At 40.4% G+C, this 28,000-nt stretch overlaps 1 protein-coding gene across 3 annotated transcripts; it reads left to right on the top strand.

Annotated features, from left to right (window-relative positions):
- The first annotated feature begins 3 nt into the window (after positions 1 to 3).
- ZDHHC15 (zDHHC palmitoyltransferase 15) lies at positions 4 to 27,249 on the top strand. 3 transcript variants are annotated; one of them, XR_012653987.1, is made up of 13 exons: positions 4 to 163; positions 3,682 to 3,708; positions 6,149 to 6,243; positions 7,722 to 7,842; positions 8,705 to 8,774; positions 9,086 to 9,118; positions 10,228 to 10,348; positions 11,684 to 11,816; positions 12,996 to 13,122; positions 14,582 to 14,691; positions 20,880 to 20,962; positions 22,087 to 24,353; positions 24,736 to 27,249. XR_012653987.1 is itself a non-coding variant. In XM_075054249.1 (12 exons), the coding sequence occupies exons 1-11, from the start codon at positions 46 to 48 to the stop codon at positions 20,921 to 20,923; spliced, it is 999 nt and encodes a 332-aa protein (XP_074910350.1). In that variant the 5' UTR covers positions 4 to 45; the 3' UTR covers positions 20,924 to 20,962; positions 22,087 to 27,249. The 3 variants fall into 3 exon arrangements, 1 of the variants encoding a protein (XP_074910350.1); XR_012653988.1 differs by adding an exon at positions 16,948 to 17,130 and having other exon boundaries at positions 22,087 to 27,249; XM_075054249.1 differs by having other exon boundaries at positions 22,087 to 27,249.
- The last annotated feature ends 751 nt before the right edge of the window (positions 27,250 to 28,000 follow it).

Below are 28,000 nucleotides of genomic sequence, written 5' to 3'. Positions count from 1 at the left end.
AGCCCCGCGCAGCCGATTCCCGATGCGGCCGGGCTGAGGTAAAAGATGGCTCTGTCGCGGGGGCTGCGGTGCTGTCAGCGGGCGTTCGCCTGGCTGCCCGTCCTCATCATCGCCCTCGTCGTCCTCTGGTCCTACTACGCCTACGTCTGCGAGCTGTGTCTGGGTGAGCGGGGCAGAGGGGGGCTGTTAGCGGGGCCCCGGGCCTCGCCTCGCCTCAGCGCCGGTCTCTGTGGGCCGGGTCCCCCGGCGGGAGCCCGCCTGCCCCGGGGACGGCGCTGCCCTCCCGGGGTTGGGTCTGTGAGGGTCCCCTTTGGCCGGAGGAATTCTGCTTTTTATTTTTTTCGTCTCCGGCCGGCGCTGGGCGGGCTCCCTCGGGCGCTGCAGCCCACAGCGGACCCCGTGGGGGCCGAGGGCCGGGCGAGAGCGTTGGCAGGTTGTTCTAATCACGCCTTTAATTGCAGCAGGCACGCCCGAGAGCGGCCGGGGGGACGTGAAGAAACACTTCGTTACGAGTCGAGTCCGTTGTGGGGGTTTTGGGGCGTGCTGGCCTGTTTTCTCTAAGATTTGGAGCCCAGCTGGGCTGGCTGGGTGTTGAGGGTTCTTGTACTCAGTCGTGAGCCCGTGTGTCCTCGTGTCAGCCAGGGAAAGGGGCGTTTGTCAGGGCTGGGAGACTCATACCCACGGTGAAAGTCCGTACTGTTGCCATCTGATAATGTTCAGGTGTGATTTCTCGTTTAAGCAGTGACAAAAATCAGTATATGCCCTGCGTTGCAGTCTTTTTTTTTATATATATATATATGCTGAAAAGGAAAGGAACAGGTTACGGTAAATCAGACTTATGAGTCAACTTGTTACAGTAGCATGCAAAACATGAAATTTTAGAAAGGAAATTTTTGGTACTGGCTACTAATTGTATAGTTTAATGTAGCGATTTAACCATATATTAAGTTGCAAACTTTCTTGTGTTTACTATGTTCTGGTTTAATGTGTGTGCCAAAGCCTGTTACTAGACGGATAGGGTTGCTAGGTCTGGTGGAGGTGGAGAGAAAAGCAGGTAGCTTGGGCTTTTGAAATTGTGAGGAGGAGTGCGTGGCTCTTTCTCTCCAGGGCAGGGTAAGCCAGATAAAGGAAGCCAAAGTTCTCAGAGTGGTAGTTTGAGACGTTTCTGTGAAAAGAGCTGCCTTCCGGTACTGCACAGCCAATTTAAATCAGATTTTTATTAGGGTTGCCAGTGCAGTAAGACCTACTGTTTTTTGTCGATGGGGACTAAAATGAAGTGCAGCTTCTTTGATCTGTTTTAATTGGCAGCTAGGCAAAAACCCCAAATGCTTCATGACATTTTATTCCATCTCTGAGATTGTGGGCTGTTTCTTTCAAGAATTCACATGGAATGATATCTGCAAGGTGCGTGTAACTGTCAGTTAGACCATGTGACAAAAAATTTAGAGTGTTTTCCTGAAATGCTGTCAGTCTCTTGAAATATGCGTTGTTTGCAGTGCTGTGCAAATTCAGTAACATTTAACACTGGTTAATTTCAAGTCTCAGTGCAGCTATTAGAAAAGACTCTGCTGATTTAAGTGGGGTTTGGATTGGGCCTGTATTACTCTGCAAATGCTCATTAAGCTGGCAGGAGCTCATCTCGCTGCCTAGAATCACAACTTAAAATCACTCCTTTGCCCACACCCATCTATTTTTTTGCCCCATCTTTCTCTCTCATGCATTTTATTTGTGTGTGGAGGAGGCTATCTATACAGAAGTTGAAATGACTAAATTAATTATTTTAGGATTTGAACATTAACTATTGGCATATGCAGTTACTTGAAAACCAGCTCTCAGGACATTATTTCTCTTCCAGATTGCTAGCATAGCAAGGCTTTGTGTGTTGGCTTCTTTTTTTCAGGTTTCCACTGTGTATTGCCATTTGAGCTGTTGCAAGCATGTAAATAGTAGATGCTCTGTTTGGACACTTGATTTTCATCTTTAGTTGTGCAGGCTTCTGAGGATTGAAAGTAGCGTGGGGGTGATGTCCTAAAAGTATCTTATGACACTGGCTTTTAAACTTTCAACGACTGGTATGGCCAACAAGTCATACTTGAGAGGAGGCCATGATTTCACGTCTGGTTGGTGGTTACTGCCACAATGAGAACAATGAGCCAGTGTCCTGCGATAAAACCTTTTATATAATCTTTATTTAGGAGTTTGCTCTTTTCTCAAGTAAAAACCTTAGAAAGGCTGTGCTGCAAGTGCGACGTGTTCAGGAGGGAACCAAGCAGTATTTGTGAAAAATCGATGTACCCTTCATAGCTTGATTTGCAGCAAATCAAAGGAAAAACTAAGGGTTTCCTAACCATCTTGTTCATCTGAAATCGAGTGCACAGAGACACAGCAAATATTTGGTCTCTTTTTTCATCTACATTGTTGCATATTGTAGAGCTTGCAGATCAAAACTGTTAGCACAGGTTTAAGAAAAGCTACTTTCATTAGTAAAAGCAGGACTTCTTGGTTCCTACTCTGATTGACGTTTTCCAAGTTTGTTGTTCAAGTAAGATGGTAGAGTGAGTTGTGAAGAGTAGTCTCCTTCCAGGTGCTGGCTGTAGGCTAGAAATAAATGGCTCCAATCCCTCAATCACTTATTTTTCTATACAGCCCAACAGAGTTACTGAAGGGGTCACTGCTGATATGTGCAATCTCTCAGATCTCTGAGTCTTCCAACAATATGATCTTCTTTTTGTAAGATTGCTGTGCCTCTGGGAGGTGATCTGCAGCCACTAGTTTCCTTTCATTTCTCTGTTCCTCCATGGAGCAACGCATTTCAGTTGCAACCATTAGATTCAAGGCTATGGACTCAATATAAGGGGCTCCCATCCCATGAACCATCTTTGTCTTCCAAGCAGCATTCTATCAGGATACCATGGAACTACTCTATTTTCAGTTAAAAAAAGATGTCTTTATCTTTTCTGTTAAACTTGGATGATGGCTTTTAAGATAATAAATGGGTTTTAAAATAATCAGCAGAAGTAGACATTGAGCAATGTACACTTTGCTGGTTGCTCTAAGTGGTTCTGTTAGTAGGGACTGTTCCTATGATTATGGTTAAGTAAGGAGGGGTTGTAAAAACTCTGCTAGTAGGAAGTGTATAAATAATTGAGTCATTACAGTGTATCCTTTGTTGCTGACTAGGCCAAAGCTGAGACAATTTGTAATTTTTTATTTATGCTGATGCAGAAATGCATTGGGGCATTGTTCACTGTGGAGGATTGAGACCACCTAGAGCCTAGTACAAAGCAGGCTACAAGTACATGCTTATAAGTACATGCATAGAGATGCTGCTTGGACAGTTGCTAGGGGAGCCCTGGTAATCTTGTCACATCACTGTCACCGGTGGATTATTTTTGTCATATTTCCAATGTACAAATATGCAAAATATATTTTATATAACAAGGGAAAATACAGCATGGGTAACAGTTATTGAACATCTTGTTGTGGGTGTCATTTGCGTGAGTAAACAAGGAATTGTTATGGATGCTTTTGATTTGATGCTAAACTGTGGGCCCTCTTTTCATCTGTTGAATATGAACTTTTTTCCCTAAAATGGCTGTATTTCAAAGAGAAACATTATTTGCCCCAAACTTCTCTGGGAATCCTATTTGCTCTGTAGACATATGTTTTTTTCTTTTTCAGTGACTCTGAGCAACCCTGTGGAAAAAGGTATGTGCGTTCAATTTACTATTTGACATTCAGTCCTTGTGTAAAAAGATTCACAAAGGATCTAGTTAAAATACCAAAAATACTTTGACAATTTTTTTAAACTAACATACCCTTTCAGTGTTTCCTTCCCATAACTACACGTTCATGAAGTATACAGCATGCATTGTTAGACATGGATGTGTTTTGGATGTATTGGGAAATGCCCCTGTTTAGCTGCAGTATGAGCAGAAGAACATGAAAAGGCTTTGATCCCTTTCACTCTTTCAGAAAAAAACTATGTATATCTGTCTGTATACACCCACACATCTTTTCTCCCTTTGTGTTTTACGTTTTCAGAGCTGATTTTACAAGCTAAACAGAAAAGACTAGTTCTGTTCTGTGGCCCACCTATTTTTGATCACTGTTCTATTTGATCTTTGGGTGAAAGCTATTTTTAATGTTTTTTGTAGGGAGGCTTTCGCAAAACATTTTCTGCTTGGTTCTGTTGACCACTAACCATATCTTGAGTGGTAACACAGTAACTTTCAGTTCCTACCACAGATCAGTTAGAGCAAAGATTGCTGTCTCATTATGATTTGGCTTGAACACTTCTCGGATTCATTTGGTAGCACAGGCTGACAGACATTGTTCTGAGGTCCCAGATGCAGGACTGTGAGGTCGCTGAATGAGTTGGGCAGAGCAGCAGGATCACCTGATGAGACCGTTTCCACTGGTGCATTGTTGGAGGCCACAGTCATGTTCTAAGAATAAGGGGTTAGTGGCCATTTTAGTATTCCTCCTCTTCTTTCCTGGAGGTGCTTTGGAGGCATATGGCTAATACAGATGGCCCCTTACCTTCATTTCTTCTTCCAGGGTTATGAAGGGTAGGAGTAGGTGTAGCGGTTTTCAGCTGGCAAATTGTTCCATGAAGAACAATAGCAGCTGACACTTTAAAGATCCTCCAGATTGCTGCATCAAGTAAATTCTCCTTCCACTACAGAGCTGTCCTCATATTTGAAACTGTTACAGAGAAACTATAGAAAGCATGATGTTAATGATTACTCAGTAGAAGAAAGTTATTAGTTGCCTAATCTATTAGTGCATCTCCAGGTCAGCTTCCTCTAACATGCTGCTGTATTGCTTTATCAACAAAATTGAACCTGTTGCAAGATTTATCTCCTTACATATTAATTTAAAAATGACTGAGCTCCACCTGCATGTAGGATAAGGATAACACCTCAAACAAACTTAAGAGCATAATAATGAATTTTCATTGAGTCACAGATCAGTCTCACAGTCCATCACATTCTTGTGAGGCTTATCAGATCATTTGCCATCTCATTAGAAAGTCTCAGAGCTGAGTTTGGCCTTTTTACCAATTACATTTTCACACAGTCAGTCTTGCCTGGGAAGTTAGGAAGTGTTTGGATTTTAGACTTCTCTTTCCACTAGTAGTAGTTACTTTAATCTTAGTTTGCTAGCATTTGAAGCTTAAATGAAACAGGGAAAATGAGGTAGATGTTATGATTAAATGGTGTGTTTAAATAAAACTGTCTTGTAACTGTTTGATAATGTCTTAATGAGTCAAGGATTAAAGAAAGAACAATCAAATAGCTTGTGTAGCTGAAGAATAGCTGTCCTTTGCCTTTCTGAACCACAGTACGCCTGCTTATGCCCAAAGGCTTTGAAATAAAGTTTGCATATTGAAATAAGATTGCTCTGACGCATGCTGGATTTCACGTGATAATGTTGTGTCTAGTGGATTACAATTCTTTCTCAGTAATCACAAGACCCACTTTTGCTCAATTTGAGGGATGTTTTCCTGATTTGTTTTATTGTATCAACTGTGGCAAATCTAAAAGATGTTTAATAAGAGATTTGATTTTTTTCTGGGGATTTAAAGCTCTACTAGAGCATGTTATTTCTCTCAACTCTTGCAAGTGGTGAAGAATGCATTGCACAAGTGGACAGTGCACTGATAATATGGTACTGTGATTCTAAGTGCATTTAGTAGCAACTGAACCCAAATTTCGGAGATGCTGGAGTATTGCAGTATTAACCTTTATGCTGCTCAGCACCAGCCAGTTCTGCTTTGCCTGTACCTAGGATATGGGGAAGAGACAGGAATCCTGTCGTTCCCGGTGATACAGGGTTGTCCCCTGCCCTGTGGTGACAGCTGTGTTCTTCCTCACCCGCGGAATCCGATCAGGTGGAGAAGGGGAGGCTTGTGAGATAGGTAACAGCTCACTGCAGCCACAGACCTCTGAAATTCTACTGCCCCTTTGACTGTAAGGTTTAGCTGTATTGTAATACTGGTTGGTACTGTAAATCTTCTTTTCCTTTTTTTTTTTTTTTTCATTGTTGTGAAAGATTGGTATTATGACTATCCTGAATGATACTTTTGCTTAAGAAGTCATTGTTCTGCTTCTGGTTTTTGTTTTGTGTTTTGGTTTTTTTTTAGTGGCCTATCTTACAATATTCCACATTCTCTTTGTGCTCTTTGTGTGGACATACTGGAAGTCTATTTTCACTCTCCCGGTGCAGCCAGGCAAAAAGGTAAGAGTACAAGCACTTTTCATTCATTGCAAAATGAAAGCAGTGATGCTAAAGAGAACTCAAAAATCCTTCAATCTAGTTGATCTGGACAGCTGATGGGATTTCCTAAAGAGCTGGAAAGTGACCTGGACTTGTCTGTAAAAACTGAGTAATTTACCATTCTGAGAATCCTTCAAAGAGCATGGTTTAAATCAGAGATGGTGTTAACTTTCAAAGCTGCCTTTTCAGGTGTTCCAGGAGCCAGTAGGATTTTTCATGTTGAGAATAATAGGATGGATGATTATTAACTTCCATATTTATAGTGTCACTGACTCTGAGCATTTAACAAGTCGCAAGCCAAATCCTGAGGACCTTCCTCAACCTAGGAGGACTTGTAATGGTAGTCAGGTTTCTTGATCTCTTGAGCCGGATTGTTGTGGTGCGTATGTGAACATTCCGTGTCCCACCAAAATCCAGCACTGCCTACTCTGCTGGGAGCCCTTTGCCGGCTGGAGTAGGCCTCTTTGCAGTCGTTAAGTTTGCTTCATTTGTCAGGCTCTGTCTTGTGATAGTGAGGGATAGAAGAATCGTTTTCCCTTTAAACATGCTGAGATTCTGATATTGCGTGTCTGTGGCAGTGAGGACTGTGGCGATGTGCATAGCATATGGCTTTTGATTTGGTGCTAGGTATACGTGTAGCTCCAGTAGCCCCAGTCCTTGTACTTCCCTGGCCAGCAGCATCATGAAAGTTAAATGTAACAATACATTATGGTAAAGAGAAACAGGCGTTCGCTGTGACAAAAGTAGATCGTTTCATGAGTAAGACTTTATTTAAGGGTTTGGTATTGTTTTCTTGACGTCTGTGGCTTATTTTAGGACAAGAGTATGACTTAGTGCTTTGAGCACAGGACAGTCAGAGGCAGACATTTGTTTCAATTCTTTTTCTACCAAATATTCACTTTTGTATGTTGCTCAGATTGGTAGATTATTTTTGCATTTTGTCTTATCTCTTTATGAAATACTAATAAAACACTATGTTTGGAGCAATAGAATGAGGATGATGTTTGTGTGGTACTCCAAATATATATGGTCATAACCTGATCCTAATTACAAGAATGTAAGTTTATAAATAACAACTAATCCCAGTTTTAGAAATATAAAATTGTGGCTGGAGAGAGGTTCTTGCTCACAAGGGAAGTGCTTGAAGTGTCCTCATCATGGTTAGCAATGTTATTCATGAAAAATAGTAATCTAAGGCAGCAGTAGTAGCAACTCCAGTATGTTGTTTTCACTTTTGTGTTTCTTATTGATGTATCACATGGTATTCTGGCTGTCCAGCACTTACTATCTCTCTTTGTCTTCTTAACAAACACGTTTTCACGTTAGATTAAGCTCATTAGAAGGAGTGGGAGGTAAAAACATTTCCAAGCTTGCCTGTACTTGAAATATTATCTCTGCTACCCGTGTGTAATGGCTCCTCTCATGACTTCTGCTTCTAGTACCATATGTCCTATGCTGACAAAGAACGCTATGAAAATGAAGAAAGGCCGGAGGTGCAGAGGCAAATTCTTGCCGAAATTGCAAGGAAGTTGCCGGTGTACACGAGAACGGGGAATGGAGGTCAGCTAAGCAGAGAGCTTTGTTTCTCTCAATCTAATCAAGCAGGCAAAAGTAGCATGTGCTGGCAGCCCAGATGATACTGCCGACCAACAGGGCGTTCCTAATGCCACTGCATGCACGGAGTAACTCTTGTACGAATAATTTTAATGCCTTTTCTCTCATGTTTTGTGTTTGGGAAAACAAAAAAGCCTTGAACTCTTCCATTGATCTTCAAGGAGTGGAGTACCAGGTGCTGCCTTTGAGAAGCAGTATGTTACCCTTTACAGGGTATTTACAGTTCAAACATCTACTTGTGTTGTCTGCATTTAGTAATGGTAATAGAATGACAAAATCTGTAGTTGTTTTTACTTAAAATGGAATCTAGCTTAGAGATGCAGGGCATAATTCTGTGAACAGATTTCTGGACCTTGTTCTGTGATTAAATGCATACTGTACTGCTTTCAAAGTATAAAAGAAATCGTATTCTTATTGGAGGCTCTGACCTGTTCATTTCTGTCAGACAAGCCAATGAATTCTGAAGTAAAGAACTGCTCTATAGGCAATTATCAAAATGGAACATATGTAAAGTCTGAGTAAATGTGGAAGCCAGAGGGAAGTGTACAATTTTGGTTTATCTATCGCTTTTAAGCTGGCTGTATGCTTTGCTGTGAGGGTTGTTCCCCACCTCTTCAAGTCTCCAGAAGAACTATGAGCATTGCTTAGCTGATTATGACCTGGGAGCAAAAATCAGTGGCAAATGCCGTCATCTTTTGAAGTGATAGTGGAAGGAATATGAATAGTTAGGAAATGAGGGGAATACGAACTAACATCTGAATAAAAAAGACTTTTCTATTATTTGGTATTAATGTGTCTTTAATTTCAGGTATTCGGTTCTGTGATAGATGCCAGCTAATAAAACCTGATCGTTGTCACCATTGTACCGTTTGTGCTATGTAAGTTACCAGACAGTTTTTCACTGAAGTGAATATAGTCACCGCTAAGTTATGTGAATGGGCTGGTCCTTCATGTGTCTTGTTACAGATAAAGGTACCCAAGTACCTCTGTTCCAGCTGCAGTCAACAGCACAGGTTCGTGTGTGACAGCATTAGCATTTGCATTTCTGCTACTTGTGGCACTGAAGGGTTTGTAGTTCCCACACCTACAAGTGTATCAGCGTTAAGTTGCTAGAAAGCATGCCGTATAGTGAAAAGTAACTGATCAACCATTAACTGGTCTTCCATTTTTCTTTTTCGTCCTTTTGCAGATGCGTGCTAAAAATGGATCATCACTGTCCATGGTATGTCCTAGATACTGGTTTGTAGTTTTCTGAAAAGAAAGGCTGTTTAAATACCTTTCTTCTACAGGATAGCATCTGTACACCTCTTTCATTTCAAACCATGCATCTCTTTAAGTTGGGAAATTTATAAAATAATCACACTTTGAAATTGCCTGAAACGTTTGATATTTTGAAAGACAGATCATTCACATTTGTTCCATAAACTATATGTAAAAAAGCTGCTATATCGATATAATTTAAAACGGAACTGCTAATTCACTCTTCAGCTATTATTCAAATTGTAAAGGGACTTCAGCTTAGCCTTTCATTTTGGGTACATAATTGTTTCAGCATGCAGTTGGTAGTTGCTTTCAATAATAATATTTGCACGCAGATTGTTTCTGAAATGGTGCCTGCCACCTGTGCATGGTCAGAGACAGTTTGTGTAGAATGGTGTGTGGATGAATTAAGCTTTATACTTTTTGAGAATTGCTGCCACTACATTTCTTAAACTCCTTCTTTTTTTTTATTTTTAAAAAAAGCAAGATTTCAGAAATCAGAAGCATCACAAACATTTCCCCACCTGAACCTCCCTGGTAATCCTGAACTGTAGAGGATTTTTCAAACCTCAGTTTTGAGACAAACACCTACTATTTTTTTCTGCATTCCCTTGTTGCTTTTTAGAATTGTCCTGTGCATGGAGAATTATAATCAAATTGGGGTTTATTTGGTTTGTATGTAAACAAACAAGCAGTGGTGAATCTGGCTCCTGAGTTTTGCAAATGAATCAAGTGACACAGAAATCCCAGATCTGATTACCTTTGCAGACAAGAAACAGACATTGCGTAATTAGAGCCTGCCTCTGTAACAGATTTACCAGTGGTACCAACTGTAAAACAGATTCCAAAAACATGAACTGTCCTTTTACTTGGCATAGCAAGAAGTCTTCAAGTGAAGAGCAAAGAGACTTTAGTTATATTTGATTTTGACCACTAAGGGGAGCTATTTATTGACGAAATTGTGCTGTAAAATCAAGAGGCTTAATAAGACCAAAAAAGAATTGTAGTACTCATTGTGTTACAAGTGTGTGCTGTACATATCCTGATTTCAACTTTGCTTTTGTTCTCTAGGGTGAATAACTGCATTGGATTTTCTAACTACAAATTCTTTCTACTGTTCTTAGCCTATTCTTTGTTGTATTGCTTGTATATTGCTGCAACAGTCTTCAAGTATTTCATTAAGTATTGGACAGTAAGTCATGAAATCTGGTTACTTTTCCATATCCTATGAGTCTGGTGGGATTTAGTCACTCTTGTTACATTTTTGCTTTCAGTCAATGGAGGGTCTGCATTTCTTCCCTAAGGTATTTTCCTGTGCCCTTTTTTGAGTTTAACCCCCATTTTATGTCTGAAATGCACAAAGCGAGAAGCTAACAGACTTCAGGAATTTCAAATTGTAGAGCTAGCTTCTGGCAATGAAGTTATATCCTTTTCCTGTTCTTGTGTTTGCATGTACGTATCTCAGAATCCTTGGTATCAAAGTATAACATCCTGGCATTGATCTGTACATACTTACTGAAAAAAAAAAAAAAAAAAAAAAAGGTCAAAAAGCCTTGTTCATTTTCTAATCCCCACATGACTCCTTTCTCAATTCAAAAGTTGACTGAAATAAAGTATGCTTCTTATTCAGTTATCGATTATCATTCATATGCAAGCAATGCCAACTGACAGTTCCAGTAAGAGGCTGGCCTTTTGTCTCTAGTTTTTTACGTCCCCTCTGCTGCTAACTCTGTATGACTGTGTTTAAGTAACTTAACTTTGCTGTGCATTAATTTATTAAATGTCCGTTGTTTTAATGGCTAATCACTTACATAAAATGTCTCCTGAGATGCTCATGGGACACTAGTGGGAACTGTTCCTTATGCTAGGAAAGGCACAGAGCCTTGAGCTCTGTGGTTGCATATATGGGATGGGCAAAGGCCGAGAAGTAATTTTCTTACTTTGAGGTTCCCACAGCCTATCTGTAGATGTCCGCTTATGAGGATCTCTGGCATTTGACTCTTCTGCTGTAGAAGGAAATAAGTGTTTGTTCTGCTCGTAAGATCCCGCTTGGCTTTGAAACTTTTCCAAACCACCTGTGCTCAGTTCTAACACTCCCTGATTGCTATAGCTATGGAGGCCAGGTTTTCTTGGCACACCTTATATTGCAAGAGGTGCAGAATTTTAATATACGGACAGGAAACTCAGCAGAACGTAAACAGGGCTTCAAGAGCTTGTGCCTGCTTACTTCCCTGTGGGCACAGGGCATGCTTCTTGTGCCCAGGTGGGAAGCTGGGATGTTACTGGCTCTGTTACACACAAAAAGTTAGTAGCAAAGCCCTACTCTTTCTGCTTTGGTTACAGAAGGGGAAATGAACCAGATCATTTCTTTGTCTCTTCTTGCTTTTTATAGTAAGGTGTGACTTTTGTGGGTACAAGTTTGAGAACTCCAAGTAGGAGTTTTAGAGGATATCTTTCTTTCTAGGAACAAAGAATTTCCAGCTTTTATTTGTTCCTATCACTTGTTCTGTGTTGCTTTTCTTTCCAGGGTGAACTGACGAATGGACGTTCCAAATTTCATGTCCTTTTCCTTCTCTTTGTGGCGGTCATGTTCTTTGTAAGCCTTATGTTTCTGTTTGGCTACCATTGTTGGCTCGTTAGTAGAAACAGATCTACTTTAGGTAAGTCTCTTGTGTCTTTTTTCTTTAAGTAAGACACACTGAAAGTGCTGTAAGAAGAAAAAAAGAAAAAAAGGCATTTGCATTCTATACATGCTTGCTGGCTTATGAGGGGAGGAAGATTTAAGATCTTGGCACAATGCTGCAGAAATTTGTCACTTCAGATGAGCTGCATTTATTAGCTGGTGTGACAAAAGCTTTGTTAGGGAAACGAGAGCCTTAAAGTGTAAAAGTCCAATTATAAAAATGTTATGCATATGTATAACTACATTTGCTGTGAAATGAGTGCAGCTTTTCAGGAATAATGGTTCTTTATGCTCGTATGCTGGAGCGCATCCTAAAACAGCTTAGTAAGGTTGGGAAAAACAGCGTCCATCTTCATTGACAAAGGCAAAGAAGTTATGACTGTAAATCCAATGAAATGAAAATCTGAAACAGTATGATTTTGTTGAGTGATTTCTGTCTTTCCTCAGATAAATGTTCAATTTTCAAAGCCTTTTGGATGAAGTTTTATAACAAAACACACACTATCAAGAGTTTGAGCAAATACTCAGATTTTTGTAGAGTTACTAACTTTAAAACTCATTTCATGGGGCACTGAAGCTCATCTATCCCAAAACATCAGACCTCTGCAGCAGCTTAGAAGGTAGATGAAATTGTTTCTAGTGCACTCTAGGTTCTCCTCCCCTCTCTTTTCTTAATTTTGTGTCTTACCATAACAGAGGATCTATTTGGATATGTTTGTTCCTAATGCGTGTTCATTATATCATTAATGAATGAGGCAATTTCAATCGCCAGTGCCACTTCTGAAATACATATTGAAGACCAACCTACTTAATTCTGCAGATTTTTTACTTAGAAATTTCTACACACTAAATTTCAACAAATCTTACGCAAAGATCTTATAACTCTGTTCTCTAGATTAAACAAAGCATTTGTAGTTCAGTTTGACTGTTCCATATGGTTCAGTTGCAAGACCAAATTCCTGCCTTCACTTTGAAAGTCTTTACAGGCTTGCAAAATGAAAAACCTATTATTTTCAAACTTTGTATCTTTGTAATGCTAGTTCATAATCTGTTAAATCATGTTGTGTTTAGATGGCTACAACATGCAAAAAATCCTGTTTCAGAGTATTTGGCATTGATTTTAATTTTTTTTCACTAAAATTGCATCTGTGTGTAGAGGCTTTCTCAGCTCCAGTGTTTCAGAATGGCCCAGATAAAAATGGATTCAATCTTGGCTTTGTAAAGAATCTTCAGCAAGTGTTTGGAGAAGAAAAAAAGCTCTGGTTACTACCTATTGCCTCTAGGTAAGTAATAAGTCAATGCTAAGAGCTGATACAATTAACTGACGGGACTGACTTCTAAATATCTGCTACAGCCTCGTGTGTTACACCTATTATTGTGTGGCTTGGCTGACTGCTATTGTGCATCATTGTAAATGCACCAACTAACATCATCTGCGTTACTCCTGTGCACCAGAAGTCTGGAAGGGAAAGGTTTTGAGGGCTAAATGCACTGCACAGGGTGTTTGAACTCTTCTTGGACTCCTGTGGCGCATGTGTGGATGCCTGTTTACTTCAAAGATGCTGTTTTCTTCATCTGTCAGAATCCTCTGCCTGAAACAGAGTTTATGTTTCTTAATGTAGGGGAAAATGTTGTTTTAGCACTTAGTAGACCAGCAGTAAAGTACACTGGAATTTAATTCCTTTAGTCATTGGGCACAATTTAAAATAACTTACCAGTACAGCAATTCACAACTTTTTCATGTAGCAATGTGTAAGTCTAAAGCCCAGTTGCATCCCCACTGCCTTCTGTTTTCCACCCTTAAGTATAAGAAAGCCTTTCTGTTAATGAAAGGCAGCATCGAAGTGCCAGTCAGGGGCCCATTACCAGTGTGTATAGTCATCCAAGGGAGAACACTCAGGTTATTTTCCTTGCATAAGGATGACTCACCAAAGGAAAAAGGCACTTCAGCTAGTTTACTGTTCCTCTCTCTATGCTGCTGGATGTTAAGGAATGCAGTATGGCGCAGACCAAGCTAGAACATCTAGTTTTTAACTTTGTTAGTTTACATTACATGAATTTGAATGTACTCTCAAACTCTTGTGTGATATCCAGATACGCATTTCCATTTGGGCACTAGTAAAGCAAAAAAAGCTTTTGCAACTTTATTACTTTGCAGAGAGGGGTTTTTTTGGGGGGGGAGGGTGTCCCATTTTATGTACAGGTTTAGGTCACAGGAAAGTGAGCCTTGTCTTTCTCTTTCAGTAACATCTAAGACTGGGGCTATTTTCTATTGGGTGTCATTCAAACACAGAGTGTAATTTCTGCCATGAAGAATCTATGGTATAAACTGATAAAATTTATACCTATGGTTTAAATTGTTCCTTCTACATAAATGTTTTCCTTAGCTCCCTCTCACTTCTAGCTGTCCGTAAGTTAATGTTTTTCTGGTTTTTTTCCTGTATCCAAATGACATTTAAATTCTGCTAAACAGTACTTAATTCCAGGCTGTAGGTTTGAACTTTTAGTCTCTAGAGAGCTTGAATGAGCTGAGGACCAAAACTACTCGCTAGTAAAACTTGGTATCTGAGCTGCCACAAAAAATAAACACAGTATCTTTCAAAACTTAAAAATAATCTTAAGTAAACATTGGAAATACAGGCAGCAGAAAACTTTGTTTGCAGATAAAATGTGTAGAAATTGTCATCCTTCAGAGTCACTTGCTGCTTTTTACAGTGCCTTTCTCTGCCTTTTTCCACGTAGCCAGGGCGATGGACATTTTTTCCCAATGAGAGCTTTGTGTGAAGCTCAGAATCCTCTCCTAGCAAATGAAGAGCAGTGGGAAGATGATGGAATAGATGAAGAGCCTCATGGTAAGGTAACGCTAAAGGAAATTAGTTGTGTCTTGACCTACAGTGACTAATGGATGAATTATAAGAGCTAATAAAAAAAAAAAAATGTGTTGGCTGAGTCACTGGGCAGCTCTGACTTGACTAATGAACACAGACTAAAAATAAGTCCTACTTTGGAGTCAGCTTTTTTGTTTTAGTAGCTTTCTACTTGCAAGTAAATGAACTGAGAGGTTGTTAAAAGTTGCAGAGAAAAATTGAAATTTCCACAAACTGAGTATATTTACATGTAAATGTTGCTGCATGCCGCACAGTTATTGGAGACATAAAGTTGTGCCTGTAAAAATGAAAATACTTAAGATTTTTTTTAAAGCGCATTTATCCTCTGAGGGTTTGTGAAAACTTGCATGCAAACACCTGAATGCAGTGATACATTTAGGAAGCTACTTTATACTTTGTTAGCTTTATTACAGGAGTAAAGAAGTTCATTTGGTTTCGGTGCTTGCCTAGCTATGGGCTAATCTCCGTAGAAGAAATATCTGTGCTGAGAGCAATTCTAGGTGAACTGGCATGTTTGTACAATAGATTTGATCAGTTTCTGAATATACCTTTTATGCTATGGATGCCCTATTGGAAAAAAGACTTTATTTATATATATATATATATCCGTTCTTTGATGATTTTTGTTAGATGGATCCAAAATTAGTTTAATGATTCTTTACTGTTACATTTCTGTTTGAACTTGATTTTTTTTCCTGGCATATTTACCTCTAAGCTTTGGTCTTTGTAGAATACAGTATGTATTAGAATATCAGGGCTCATGTTGAACGCCCCAGTTACCATGTTTGAGGGTTCAGAAATTCTCTCAGTAAGTTAAGCAAGGGGCTCCTATTTTTCCCTGTGGAGCAAGGATTCCATTACACAGGTTCCCTGTAAAAGAAATGTGATAATCTCACTCTTCTTTTCCCTTTAAGGAATGGTGAAAGTGTTAATGAATTCTCAGGTTACTATAATTAGTGGATCAAGCAAGTATACTTGAAGAACAAATATCACTGCCTTATTGTTCAGAGACATGATTTCCATCGTCGCGCTCTTTATTGCCTCAGAATAGTTTTCAGAAACTTTGCTGATAATGTTCCCTTTCAGGGTATACGTTTTAGTTCACATGTGCACAATGTATGTTTGGGAACCTGTGAGGGAGACTGTAGTCTTGGTTAAAGGGTGTAAAGAAACTTCTGATGTGAACGTTCTTAGGCGTGTGCAATGTACTGTGCAGTGAGCTTTTTAATCCTAACAGCACGGTAATCCTAACAGTTCAGTCTCTGGTTATGTCTTACCTGCAGCTGTTTGTTCAAGTTATTCCACTGCAAAATAAACAGTCTGTGTTTTTTCCAAGGCACACTTTGCATCCAGCTGGGAAAATATACTCTCCAGGATTTTGTCAGTAGGACTGAAGAGGCTCATTTCAGCTTCTCTTCAGAATAACTGCTTAATTAGTTTGTATTTTTTGTGTTAGAAAACTACCTGTTCTTCCTGTTTAGTTCTGTACATTTTGGCAATTATAAGGTAACACAAATTGGCTTTAAAAATAACAAAATATGGCATCTCTGTGTATTGTTTATGATGCGTAAAGTAACTCCTTTAGGAAAGAGTCAGAACTTCTTCCAACTTTTACAAAGTATAGATTCCCTGAATAAAAAATTAATTCTTAAGTATGAAAACATTTGACAGTGAGATGATTTTGGGCCAGATCAGACCCCAGGATCTGAATCTGGAGTTTATATGAAGTCCCACAATTTGTAGTGCTTATAAAATGATGACATTTACAGGCAGTTGGACTACATGATTGTTGTAGGTCCCTTCCAACTGAAATATTCTATTCTATTCTCTCTACTAGTCTTTCTCAGTGAAAAAATAGTTTGTAATCACATTCCAAGAAGCTGTAGAACTGTAATATTGGTAAAATTAGAACCTCTTACTGTAATGTAAAAGCCAAACTGAACCAATACAAGGTTACATACGAAAGTGGAAAAACAGGCTGAACACCCGCTGTGAGCAGATGGCTAGCTGTTAGTATGTGGATCTTGGTCCATGACTGGAGAAGCGTTAATTTTTTTGCAGCGGCTGTGAGGTAAAGGTGGGAACTACAAATAAAAGAATGCCCTAGATAAGGAGATTGTGTCCTTTGTATGTCTACAAATCAGTGATGTGGAACTGGAATTCAGCTGCTAGAGCAAACATGGGGGGAAATCCACTTCCCTTTATTTTTCTTACAAACAGGCAAATCCTCCTCTCGGCTCAGTCTGAACATCTGAATTTTGCAAGATGAAATCCTACATGGAGACGGGGAGGAAGCTAACACCCTTCCCTGGATGCTTCTGTGGCCGGTGCTGCAGGACTGAGAGTAGCAGACACTTGTAACGCAGCTTTCAGCCCTGATGCTGATCCAGTTTTGTGAACCAGGTGACGCACAGAGCTTTCATCAGAAAGCTCCACAACAGGCAGGGTTGCCTGAATCTTGCACTCTGCAAGTTCTGTGGCTTTCCATGACCACCAGGTAGGGTCACAGTTGATTCAGTAAGCATAGAATCATTTAGATTGGAAAAGACCTTTACAATCATTAAGTCCAACCGTATAACACATGTAGAATATTTTTGAGTAAGTAGTTTTGTGATACAGCATAAATCTGTCTTGGAGCATTTTGCTCTAAGCCCTTGACTGTACCATTCTGCTAGCACAGGTAACAAATGTCTGTGTATCATTTTGATTAATAGAAAAGAAGTTGGGGGGGAGGGAATTGTAGAAGAAAAGGTATCAGGTTTGTTCTTTTTCCTATAACTGGGTCAGCAGGCAAAGCAGGAGTTGAGCAAATGTGAGAGTTTACATTTTTCAATCCTGCAGTCTCAGGAGATGGCCCTGCCAGCTGCACCAAGGTCAGAATAATAACTGCCCTCTTGTATGTAAGGGGGAGTCTCTCGCCTCCTGGAGTTTCACCTGTAATTGCTCATGCACTTGTGTTACATAGCAGGAGTGATGAGGGGTCTCCTTGTCAGCCGAGTCCCTCACTCCAGGGTCATGCAGAAGAGAGAAACACCACAGAAATAACAAAAAAATTAGAAGCTTCATGAAATGTTTCTTTGTGTAATGTTATTGTGCCTGACTGCATTATTGCAGTCTTTTGCTTCCACCCTGATTATTCTGTGCCTGCATAAAGCAGGGCATTTTTAAGCCCCCACAACTGCAAAATCAGCTTGCTCTTGTGAGTACTGGGGGAAATGAGCATTAAGGGACTGGGAGATTCATGAGGAGAGGGCAGGCCCAACTTGAAAGCAAGATGAGGAAGCTTTGTCTAGGTCCCAGGAGTGTAACAGGCCATCTTCTCAGTTGTCTTATCCACAGGGTTGTCCTTTTTTCTGTGATACGGATGTTTAAATGTGCCCCTCTGGGTTGGATTTTTTTTTTTCCTCTTAATCCTGGGCTTGCTAAGGCTTTTAATTGTTTCATGTAGGGAGAAAAATATTGTGGGGAACCTTTTGTTTCATTTCTTAGCCAGAGACTGAAAACACTTGCTTCCAAATTCATGGTAATTTGAATTTTTTTCAGATTTATTAATGCTCATCCCTTATTCACAGGCATCTGTTTAATCTGTCTAGCCAGAGCTACCCCAAATCACATGCTGGCAGCTTATAAGGTTATCAGGTTTTTTTCAAAGAACTCATCTAGAATGTATTTGACATGTTAGTCGTGGGTATGTCAGTACTGTGAATGCTTGCACTCTTTGTCTTGCAGAGCCTAGGACAGGACAGCCATTTCTGTATGTTTATAGCAACATCTCATCTCTTAGACTGATTTATTAATTTAATCATGTGTTTCATTTAAACTTGTACAAAAGGCTTGAGTATGAATCAAATCTTTCTCAAATTGTTCTCGCCTTCAAAAATTTGTCATCTGTACTAAGTAACATCTTTCCAGCAGAAACCAGCGTATCCTGAGTAATAGGTGGAAGCTGATATCTCTGTTGGTGTGGTGAAGCTTCAGGTGTCTGAAGGCATGCGATTTGAATTTAAATTCAAACTGGTAGGAGTCTAATTAAAGGAGCTTCATGACCTGAGATACCAGCTAATTTGGCATAGCAGTCCTTTGAGTAGACAAGTCATTTGTGACTGTAGGGATTGAATTTCTATCCATCGCGAAATTTAAAAAGCTACTTAGATGTCAGAAGTGAGCAGAGATTACTCAGACAGTACAACAGTGTTTTGGCCAATACAGTAAACCGAGACAAAAGACTGGGTTTGCATCTCTGGATTTTAGGCATGACATAAATGGTTAAATTGTGTCTGACAGAAGAAGATTAAGTTAAAGTAGTGCTGAACCCTGCATCAATGACTGCCTTATAATCAGTTTTGAAACAGTGGAGGGGTACCTGTGCAGGGATCTGTGTCAGTTTGACTAAATTAATTAGTGAATATATTTAGTAAAACCAGTATGGTTTTGTGTGTGGATTAAATCTGCAGCTGCTAAGTCAGTTACATGAAAAAAGATATTCCATAAAAACTTGGTAGCGAAATTTCAGTGAGACTAATGTCCCAGACCCAGCAGGTCTTATATATCCTTTTATCAGTTCTTTTTGACATTCAGATCATATGCTTTCCTAAAGGTATGCAGAATAAAGGGCTGTTCTCTGGAACTTCCCATCTGAATTACATTTTGCATGGTAAAATTGATGTCTGTGCTAATAAATATGAAAATAACTCGATAATGGAAATAGCACTGATTCTTTTTATACATAATAAGGAAACAAGAGGCCTAGGCAAATTTATTTGTTGTGTTATGTATCGTTGAGTGGTAAGGGGGAACTGTTTGCTTTTTGTTTTTCTTTCTTTACCTTCAGAGAAAATTAATTTGGAGAAAATTAAAGAAAGTTCTGTGGCAAATTGATATTTGACACTGCTTAATGCCGTTCTTGCATTTTGACCATTGTGTCTTACAACGAGCTCTGGATCTTAAAACCAAACAGCACAAGATCAGTGCAAGATGTCTATAGAGCAACACGGTTTTGAAATCCTCTTTTTGGCAGGCATAGGAAGAGGTCTAGAAGTATGAATTTGGGAAATGGATCTTATTCGTACGGTTGCCACGGATTTTTATTTTATTTATAGGACAGTGTGTTTCACTTAACCATGTTTTGCAGGTGGGGAGAAATACAGCTTGATAACCTTCCTACCTCTCAGGCAGGCTATGAAGGTAGATTTATGCATATAAATTGCTTTGAGTTTCTTGGGTATTAGTTACTGTAATAATACAGTTCTACAGTAGAGCAAAATGTTGTTGTTGCCTACACTCAGCAGGATGCTGTTTCCACTGAACGTGAGGTATGAGCTGCGTTCAGGCCACCTGTCATTTTAAACAGTCTCCACGTAGTTGTAGACTGCTGTTAGATTGGCCTCGAGCTTCCTCTTCATCAGAACAAACAAGCCCAACTGCCTCAACCTCTCTACATAGGTTTAAAGTCGAAATTTCTGTGCTGTTTATATATGGCTTAAGTCTGACCTTCACAGCTTTCGGTTTTCCAAGATTTGGGCTGAAACTGTGTGTCTCCGTAGAAAAATGATGTTTTTATTTTGCAAGTGAAAATTTTTAGGAATAAACTTAACCATGAGTGCATGAAATGTATTATCATGTATTTCTACCATGGCTGCATTAACCCAACGGTATCCAGAGAACATGATTTCTTGGTTCATTAAGCTTTGGTACCCTCACTTCCACCTGACAGAAGGGTTTTAGGAGATGGCGTTGTAGGCACAAATGATGGTTTACTCTTTCTTGTTTTCTCACCACTGCTTTTCATTTTTGCAAGGCATCAGCAAATGAAGTGCTCTAAGCTTCGAGTTTTCAGATTCCATCTTGCACAATAGAAGTAAACCAGTATAATTTTCTAACCAGAAAGGCCTGAAATATTCCATTAAAACGGAAAGATCTTTATTGTCTTTGTGGCTGTAAAGCTTGTGACACAGTTATGAAATAGGTAAAGCCAATAATAGAGTAATCTCAGTTCAAGAACTGCTGTTCAGCTATCTCTAACAAGTAGTTGTCTATTTTTATTTGGAATGATTCTTAAAACCACACTCCCATACTCTGAATGTGAAAAATACATTCTCAGTGAGAAAAAACAGACTTACTTACCTCTAACTACTTTGTTTTTCATTGTATAGATTCTGGTGAAGCTTCATCCCTTGCCATAGAAAGGGAGACATAGCAGTTTGAAAATGCAGCGGTATAAAGCTTGTTCAGAAAGGTCAGTATTTCTTTCTTCATTACTTTCAAAACAGGCGCTCTGCAGGGAAATTGGTCAGTAACATTGGACAGGTCTTTTGAGCCCACAGAAAAGGGCAGAGACCCTCTCACCAGAGTATTGTGTTGATGCATCTGTGCATGGTAGTATTTCACCAATATTTCTCAATCTTGTCCCGAAATACATTGTTTAAGAGAACCTAAAAGAAAACAGTAGCTATCCAGGAGCCCTGGGCTGGATGCTGACACAGTAACACAGGAGCCGAAGGCACTGTTGGTATGGGAGGATACAAACCCTGCAGCTCCTCTGGTAAATGTGGCAGGAACGACTCTTGCCACTAACTTGGACAATTACAAGATTGGAAGTCTGTTCAGTGATTCGTGAACGGTGTGGGAAGGTGTAGATGCAGTCTTAAAAGAAACTGAAGTTGAGAACAGCCAAGTTGCAGTTAGGAATAAATGGAAGTAACTTGTAACGCCCACATCAGCTGCTACTCTCTTATCTATTTTTTTTTTTTTTCCTCCCACCCTGGAGAAACTTGGGCACAACAACAGACGATACAGTTTGGGGAAGATGCTGCTACCAGAACCTTCACTGGTCTATAATCTGTTCTGACTCTTGTGCCAGTGGGGAGATACCCCGCACGCGTACTGTTGCAGTAAGCTGCAGGCTGTGTCCTCTCTAGTCTCCCTGAAACATTTTCGCGGTGGAGTGGAATTGACCAAGATTCAAGCAGTATCCTCTGCTGTCCCACTTGCAGTAGGTGGACTACTCAGATAGAATTTGCCCCTCTGCTTTCTCTGGGTGTTGAATAGCTGTATTGTATGGCAAAGCACTGTAATCCATTGCCTAGTTCTGCACACGAATAGGGCAACAAGATTTTTATAAAGGGGCTTCCTGCATATTGTCGATGTGATTCCATTTTCTTCCACTGAGAAGAAAAACCCCAAACTATTTTTTCTGTTGATAGGCAGTGAGAACCGCATACTGCCATTCTGTTGAGGGAGTGAAAAAACAGCATTTTCTCTGTTGCTCTGCATGGCTTTAAAATGATGCTTCAAGTCAAGATTAGACAGCTCATTAGATCAGTGCTTTTAGTTGCACATTTTTCTTTATTTAAATTTCAGCTTCCCTCTCAGGAGTCAACACCCCTTCTCTTGGCATGGACTTCAGCTTTGGGGGGCAGAAAACAAGTGGATCTTCAAGATGAGAAAACATCATGAAGTATTGTCTGATTGGAATCTGCATTCTAGAGTGCTTCTCCAGAAATCCTGCTATCCAGATGTTTCAAGGCTTTATAAGTTTAAGTTACAGAGTGAACAGAACAGTTTTATAGAGTGATTCTGGCCAATCTTCTTTGGCCTGCTCTCTTTATTTTATAAATAATATATATTTTTTATTCAAAATAGGTAAAAATATTGATGCGAGTGCATTTCCAAAGGCCTTTTCATTTTGCAAACATCAGGGACTTGAGTTCTTGAAATTCTTCCAAGCCATAATATTCTTGGGGATGGTATTTATTTTCAGACTGATTCTCCACCCTTCTCTGACAAGTGGCATTTTCTAATGTGTTTAAAGTTCTGTCTGAGTCGGTGCAACTCAATGAGAGACAGACCCACTTAAAATTGGCACTAAATCGATAGTTGGATGCAAGTGTGTTGAAAGAAAAAGTGCTGAACATGCATATATACATGTGCAGCTGTATATGAAAATAAAATATTCACATTGCCAGTATCAAGATTCAAGAATATTGTGGCCATAGATTTTTGTAAAAATTTTTTTAGGAGGGTGTAATTGTGTTAGAGTTTTAGTGTCCTTTAAGCCCAATCCTACTTGCAGGCACCTAAAATGCAAAAGGGAACTTTAGACAGTTTGCATTAATTCCTAGGGCTAAAATATCAACTCATTCCTGGATCAGTGTTTGATGGAAGTTTGTGTGTTTATGGAATCAGGAAGGAAGATGTAAATTCAAAACACGAGTTGGAAATGTGCACTGAAAGTTTAGCTCCAACAGTAGCGTTTGGAGTTTACGCTCCACAAAGGTGGTTTTAGTCCCATAATGCTGAAGAGACAATTGACGTATTGAATTTTTTCAAACGTCTTCCTAAGTAAACGTATTGACTGGCGGTTTAAAGGTTTTTCAGCACAAAGAGGTGATCAGATTTTTTCTTCATTTTGCTCCATTTGCAGTCAAAGGAATGTATCGCTGTTTTTATTTTGTGGAATGGAACTGAGAATTTGCTGGCAGGATTATATGCATTTTTCTAGACCTGAGTCTTTTTTTTTTATCTGCATGGTTCAGACCTGGCAACTCCATCACTCATGTTTGAATTAGGTGCATGCTTAAAGTATTAGTATACAGCCTTTAAGATCATTTGTTACCATTTTCTATCCCATTTTTGTGTTTATCAGCCCATTTGTGTTGACAGTGACTACAGAAGCAGTTGTGCATGTCATGAGAAATTACCTGATAAGTATCTGTTTGGTGACAAAGGCCTTGCCTAAGTACTAAATCCTTTTTTCCTCTGTTTACTCTGCTGCTGCTACCAGTGGAAATGTGTGAGACAGAAGAGACTCTCTCAGAGATTTTCTGTCTATAAGAGCAGATGTTTAACTACCTGGTACAAACTGTGCCCTGCCAACAGGTATTTTATACATCAGCCTCTGTAGTTGGAGGTCGAGCAGGCAGTGACCTCTGTAGAATGTCTTACTGCTGAAGTTTAGTCATTAGGACTCAGGGTGGGCTCTCCCAGGCTTAGCGGAGGTTACCCTCGCTCTCCTCAGGGCGGTACTGGACACACTGAATGGTCCTGCTTCAACCGCTTCGACCACGTCTGTTGGGGTGGTTCTGTCCTCAAACCGTTGTCGAGTGCTGAACCTATTTTTCCTATCAATCTAAACCCGCATTTCTAATGTAAATCTCATGGTGGGCCTTAAGCTGTGTTTGATGAAAGATGGCAGTAGAATTAATCACCTCATTTCTGGCAAAATCTGTTCTGGAGGGGGATCTTGAGAGGAAGATGGCAGCTAAACACAATAGGAAACGTATAGGAATTTAGCACCAACAGAGGTGCTATTGGTGCCTTTTGAAACTCTAAATTCCTTGTCTATAAAAACAGGAGGATGATTTGGTGACTTTCTGTTTCGTTCTGACAGCTGAAGAGAGGATACCTGTTAAGACAGGAGTATCAGAGCTGTGTCTGAAGCCGTGTGGATTTACAGGAGTTTTCTGACCAGGTTCTTGTATCCTCTCTGGATTTGGTTCTGTTTCCAGCCATGTCATCCTTCCAGTGTCGTTTCTCTGCCAAGCAGCAGCAGCAGCAGCAGAAGAGCTGCCTACAAGATCTGCAGGCAGGATCCCTGCCTGCTGTCTAGCTGCAGCGCTGTTCGTTAGGTAGATATTGTCTGCTAATTATTACTGAAACGGATATCTTTACGATAACGCAGCTATCCAGCTCAGGTTTAGAAACAGCTTTTAAAGGCTCTTATTCAGTAACTTTTCCTGTAATTAGGTATGGCCGATTTTTCCCTTTCCTTAAAAGCAGCTCAGCCTCACTTGGTTATAACAAACTCTTGTCCAGGTAGAAACAATAAATAGTCTGATAGCTTCGGAAGCACTTCAAATCAATATTCACATGTCATATTTTTGAAAGCCTCAGAATGAAACGTGAAAGAAATACAAAAGCTGTGTAAAAATGAGGCAGAACACAATGTGGAAAAACCCCGTGTCTGAGTGACTGAACAAGCTCCATTTTGTTCTCCTCCCCTTACTTAAGGGAGATATCCTTACGCTACGCCTGCATTGGTACCGCTCATGCTGCATTCCAGTGCCACAGAATAGTCGGGCAGGTTCCTCTGCATCCCAGGATTAAAGCTGAGTGCAGAAAGCTGCAGTGGAAGGTGGGTGTCCAGGAGTACGGCGTCAGTGCGGCGTTTGCTGAAGACTTCATGTGCCCGTGTTCTTCAAGGCAGCATGTAAATGAACAGTCAGATCCCTGTGGGGAAACTTAGTGTTTCTCAAAATACTGCTGCTGAGACCTTTTTGCTCAGTGCATTATTGCAGCTGATGCCACAAACGTAATTGCAGATGGCCTACTAAGGAGGATACAGCTTTTCCAGTTAGTATTTTTGGCCTTTAAAAAGGCTGTTAACTAGAGAGCTGGGCAGCGTAAAAGCAGTAGTTTGAGTGCACCCACTGCTACCTGTGGTTTTAAAGCTGGGCTGCTATTTACTTTTTGAATTGATTTTTTTTTCCTTAGCTTCTGAAGGAAAGTTGCATACAAAGAACATGGTAAATGCAGGATGCGTAAAGTTCTGTCAAATATGCTAGGTAAATGCACTGGAAAACAGAAATTCCTCAGGCTGGCTGTAGTCACTGCTGCGGGTAACGAAAGAGATGAAGTATTCAGCTGAGTGTGTGGTAGATTTTTTTTAACATGCAAATACCTCTTTAAGGCGTACACCCACTAAATCTCCTTTGTTTTCCACCTCCCTAATCTTCACCCAGAGGCTCTCCACCACATCACCACCAACTCTAAGGGCTCTGCAATCAAACCGCTCCCTTACATCCAGTGCGACACCCCCGCCTTGCCTGCCCCGCTGCCCCTCCCCAACAGCCTGTACCCCTCCATCCCAGGGACTCCTTCCACCAAGTCTCACCATACCAGTGATACCGTAGCTCTGGGAGCTGGCAAATGCTTCCAGTTCCTCCCATTTTGTTTCTCATACTACCCGCATTGGTGCACAAGTGTTTCAGATACGCTCCTGAGCCCGCTGTGCGGCCAGTAGCCGTGTAAATGTTCCCACTAGGATTGCCACCTCATGACATTTACTGTCAGTCTCTACCTAGTTAGGTGCTGTAAATCCAGCGGCACCCAAAAAATTCAGTAAACTCCTAAGGCTTAAATCTCGGTTCTGATGCTGATGTAAGTTGTGTGACTGCAGTGCTCGTTAAGCTGTTGACCTGCAGCCTGGTGCAGTGCGGAAGCAGCAAGGCAACTGTCTCGACCCCATCCAGGGAGCTGTTTTCTCTGGCTTAGCATCAGATCTATGCTACAGAACAAAGCAGAAAAGAAGTGGTTTTCAGGTCAGGGTCAGAAACAGCTTTTGTCCTTAGCGCATCTCATACTGCCAGTAGAGCCTGAGGTGTAGGAGCACCTGTATTTGGAGAAAAAGGTTTTGTTGGCTTAGCTTAATGTAGCCAAGGGAGGTGGATCTGACCGCCGGCGAGAGCACGCTCTTCCCACGGCCACGAGGCTGCTCTGCAGCGCAGACCAGGCCTCCCACTGCCAGCCGTGGTGTCGGTTACTGTCAGGGTTATTTCGACGAGACCGTGGAAGCTGGACTAGGACCACCAGATGCTGTCTGTAATTCTACCAACAGTCATCAGGTAGTAATATATGTGCCTTGAGTGACAACCAGTGTTGCAGGTGTCAGAGACTCACCAGGAGCATCTGGAAGTGTGGAGCACAACCATGGTCTTGTTAGCTTAAATCAGGGCACAGAAGCGTGAGAGTTCAGCCCCGGTACAGCATGTTCTACCTTGCCTTTGGCCCGTTTGTTGTTTGTGTTTCAGCATTTTACAAATGCATTTCACGTCCTTCATGAGAACGAGGACTTTCTCAGCTACAAGCGACTTGTCCAAGTGGACGTCACTGTGTGAAAGAACGAATGCTCTTGCTGGATTTTACTGTGATACCTGCCGCTGTCTCCTCCCTGTACTCCTAGATTAATGCTCCAAAATAACTAACAGCCACCTCCTCGCCTCTCCCCCTCCTCTCCCATTGACATTCAGGTACACTGTACTCTTTTAAAAAAAAAAAAAATAGAGAAAACATCATATTGATGTTTCTATGGATAGTATTGTGCGAAGTCCTCTCCTTGGCCAGTGAGTCCTGCCCAAGGAATTAGGATTTCTGTAAGCCTCAGTACACTGCAATTTTGTTTTGTCTCTTGCTGAATTGCTACAGTATGTTTTTGCAGCAGAATAAGATTGTATTCCTTTGAACCAGAAGCAGTACTGTATGTTTTTAGTAGGCTGTACCTAGCGCATGTAGTGTACTGTCATTGAGAAGAACTGGGAAGCTTCCTAACAGCACTACAGCAATGAATGTTTACTTCCTGGAACAAACCAGGAACGTGATTCAGCAAAATCTATACTAGCTGTAGTTTTTTAGTTCTCTGTGCTGGTGTGGACTGAAAGCACAACTTAAGTCTTAGTTACCAAACGTGTCGCATAAAGTCTGTAACATAATATGAATGTATAGTGTCGGGGAGAAAAAAAAAAGATTTACCTTTTCTTCCCCGACGTTGCATATAAAGAATGATGTGCTAAGATGTATTCAGGGACCCGCTGCCTCCCACATAGTCATTACGCCCGCAGAACAGATTTACTGTTTGCCATAGCTGGCTCGTTCACGGAGTGTTGAATTAGCAGGCTAAGGAGGTACTGTTGACCTTGTTTATTAAGCCAGAATTAATTAACTCAAAGGGTCACATTTTCATTTCAGTGACTCCTGTGGCACAAATTTTTGAAATTGATTCATAGTACTTGAAAATACCTTGATTTTATTGCTGTTTTCCCAATTCTATCAGCTTCTGTTTTGTTACAGAACACTTGCAAAATTAAACTCGTTCTGAAACTATCAGTTAAAGCATTTGCATGGTAGAGTGGCTTTTTTCATGAAAAGTAATGGTCTGTCAAACAGCTTGGCAGCGACAAGCATGGCAAGGTTGCGGCATCACCATGTACTCTTCCTGCTTAATGCTTTATTTCCTTTTCTGGTAATTAACATTGAGATCATACCCACTGTTATGCAGTTTTATTCTTCTTGTCCTTTTTCCGTCTCCCTTTGAGTGTGAGTCCTTCCTCTTCCTCCTGAATATATAGTTAAAATATTATCAGCTTTCAGGTGTTTGTGCCGTTTTTTTGAATACTATGAAGGTGAGTAGGTGTCATTTTAAGCAGTTGTGCCACGTATTTTATTTGTAACTGATCTTAATGTTTGTCAGGTATTGGTTTGTGATTCTCATCACTCAGGT

This window comes from Buteo buteo, chromosome 22, assembly GCF_964188355.1.
Source record: "Buteo buteo chromosome 22, bButBut1.hap1.1, whole genome shotgun sequence".
Lineage (NCBI taxonomy): Eukaryota > Metazoa > Chordata > Aves > Accipitriformes > Accipitridae > Buteo > Buteo buteo.
This window is presented reverse-complemented; position numbering and strand designations above follow the sequence as displayed.

Coding starts and splice junctions, on each gene's coding strand:
- ZDHHC15 (XM_075054249.1), top strand. CDS start 46: ATGGCTCTGTCGCGGGGGCTGCGGTGCTGTCAGCGGGCGTTCGCCTGG. Junction 11,817..12,995: donor TAGAAACAGATCTACTTTAG/GTAAGTCTCTTG, acceptor ATCTGTGTGTAG/AGGCTTTCTCAGCTCCAGTG. Junction 14,692..20,879: donor AATAGATGAAGAGCCTCATG/GTAAGGTAACGC, acceptor TTCATTGTATAG/ATTCTGGTGAAGCTTCATCC.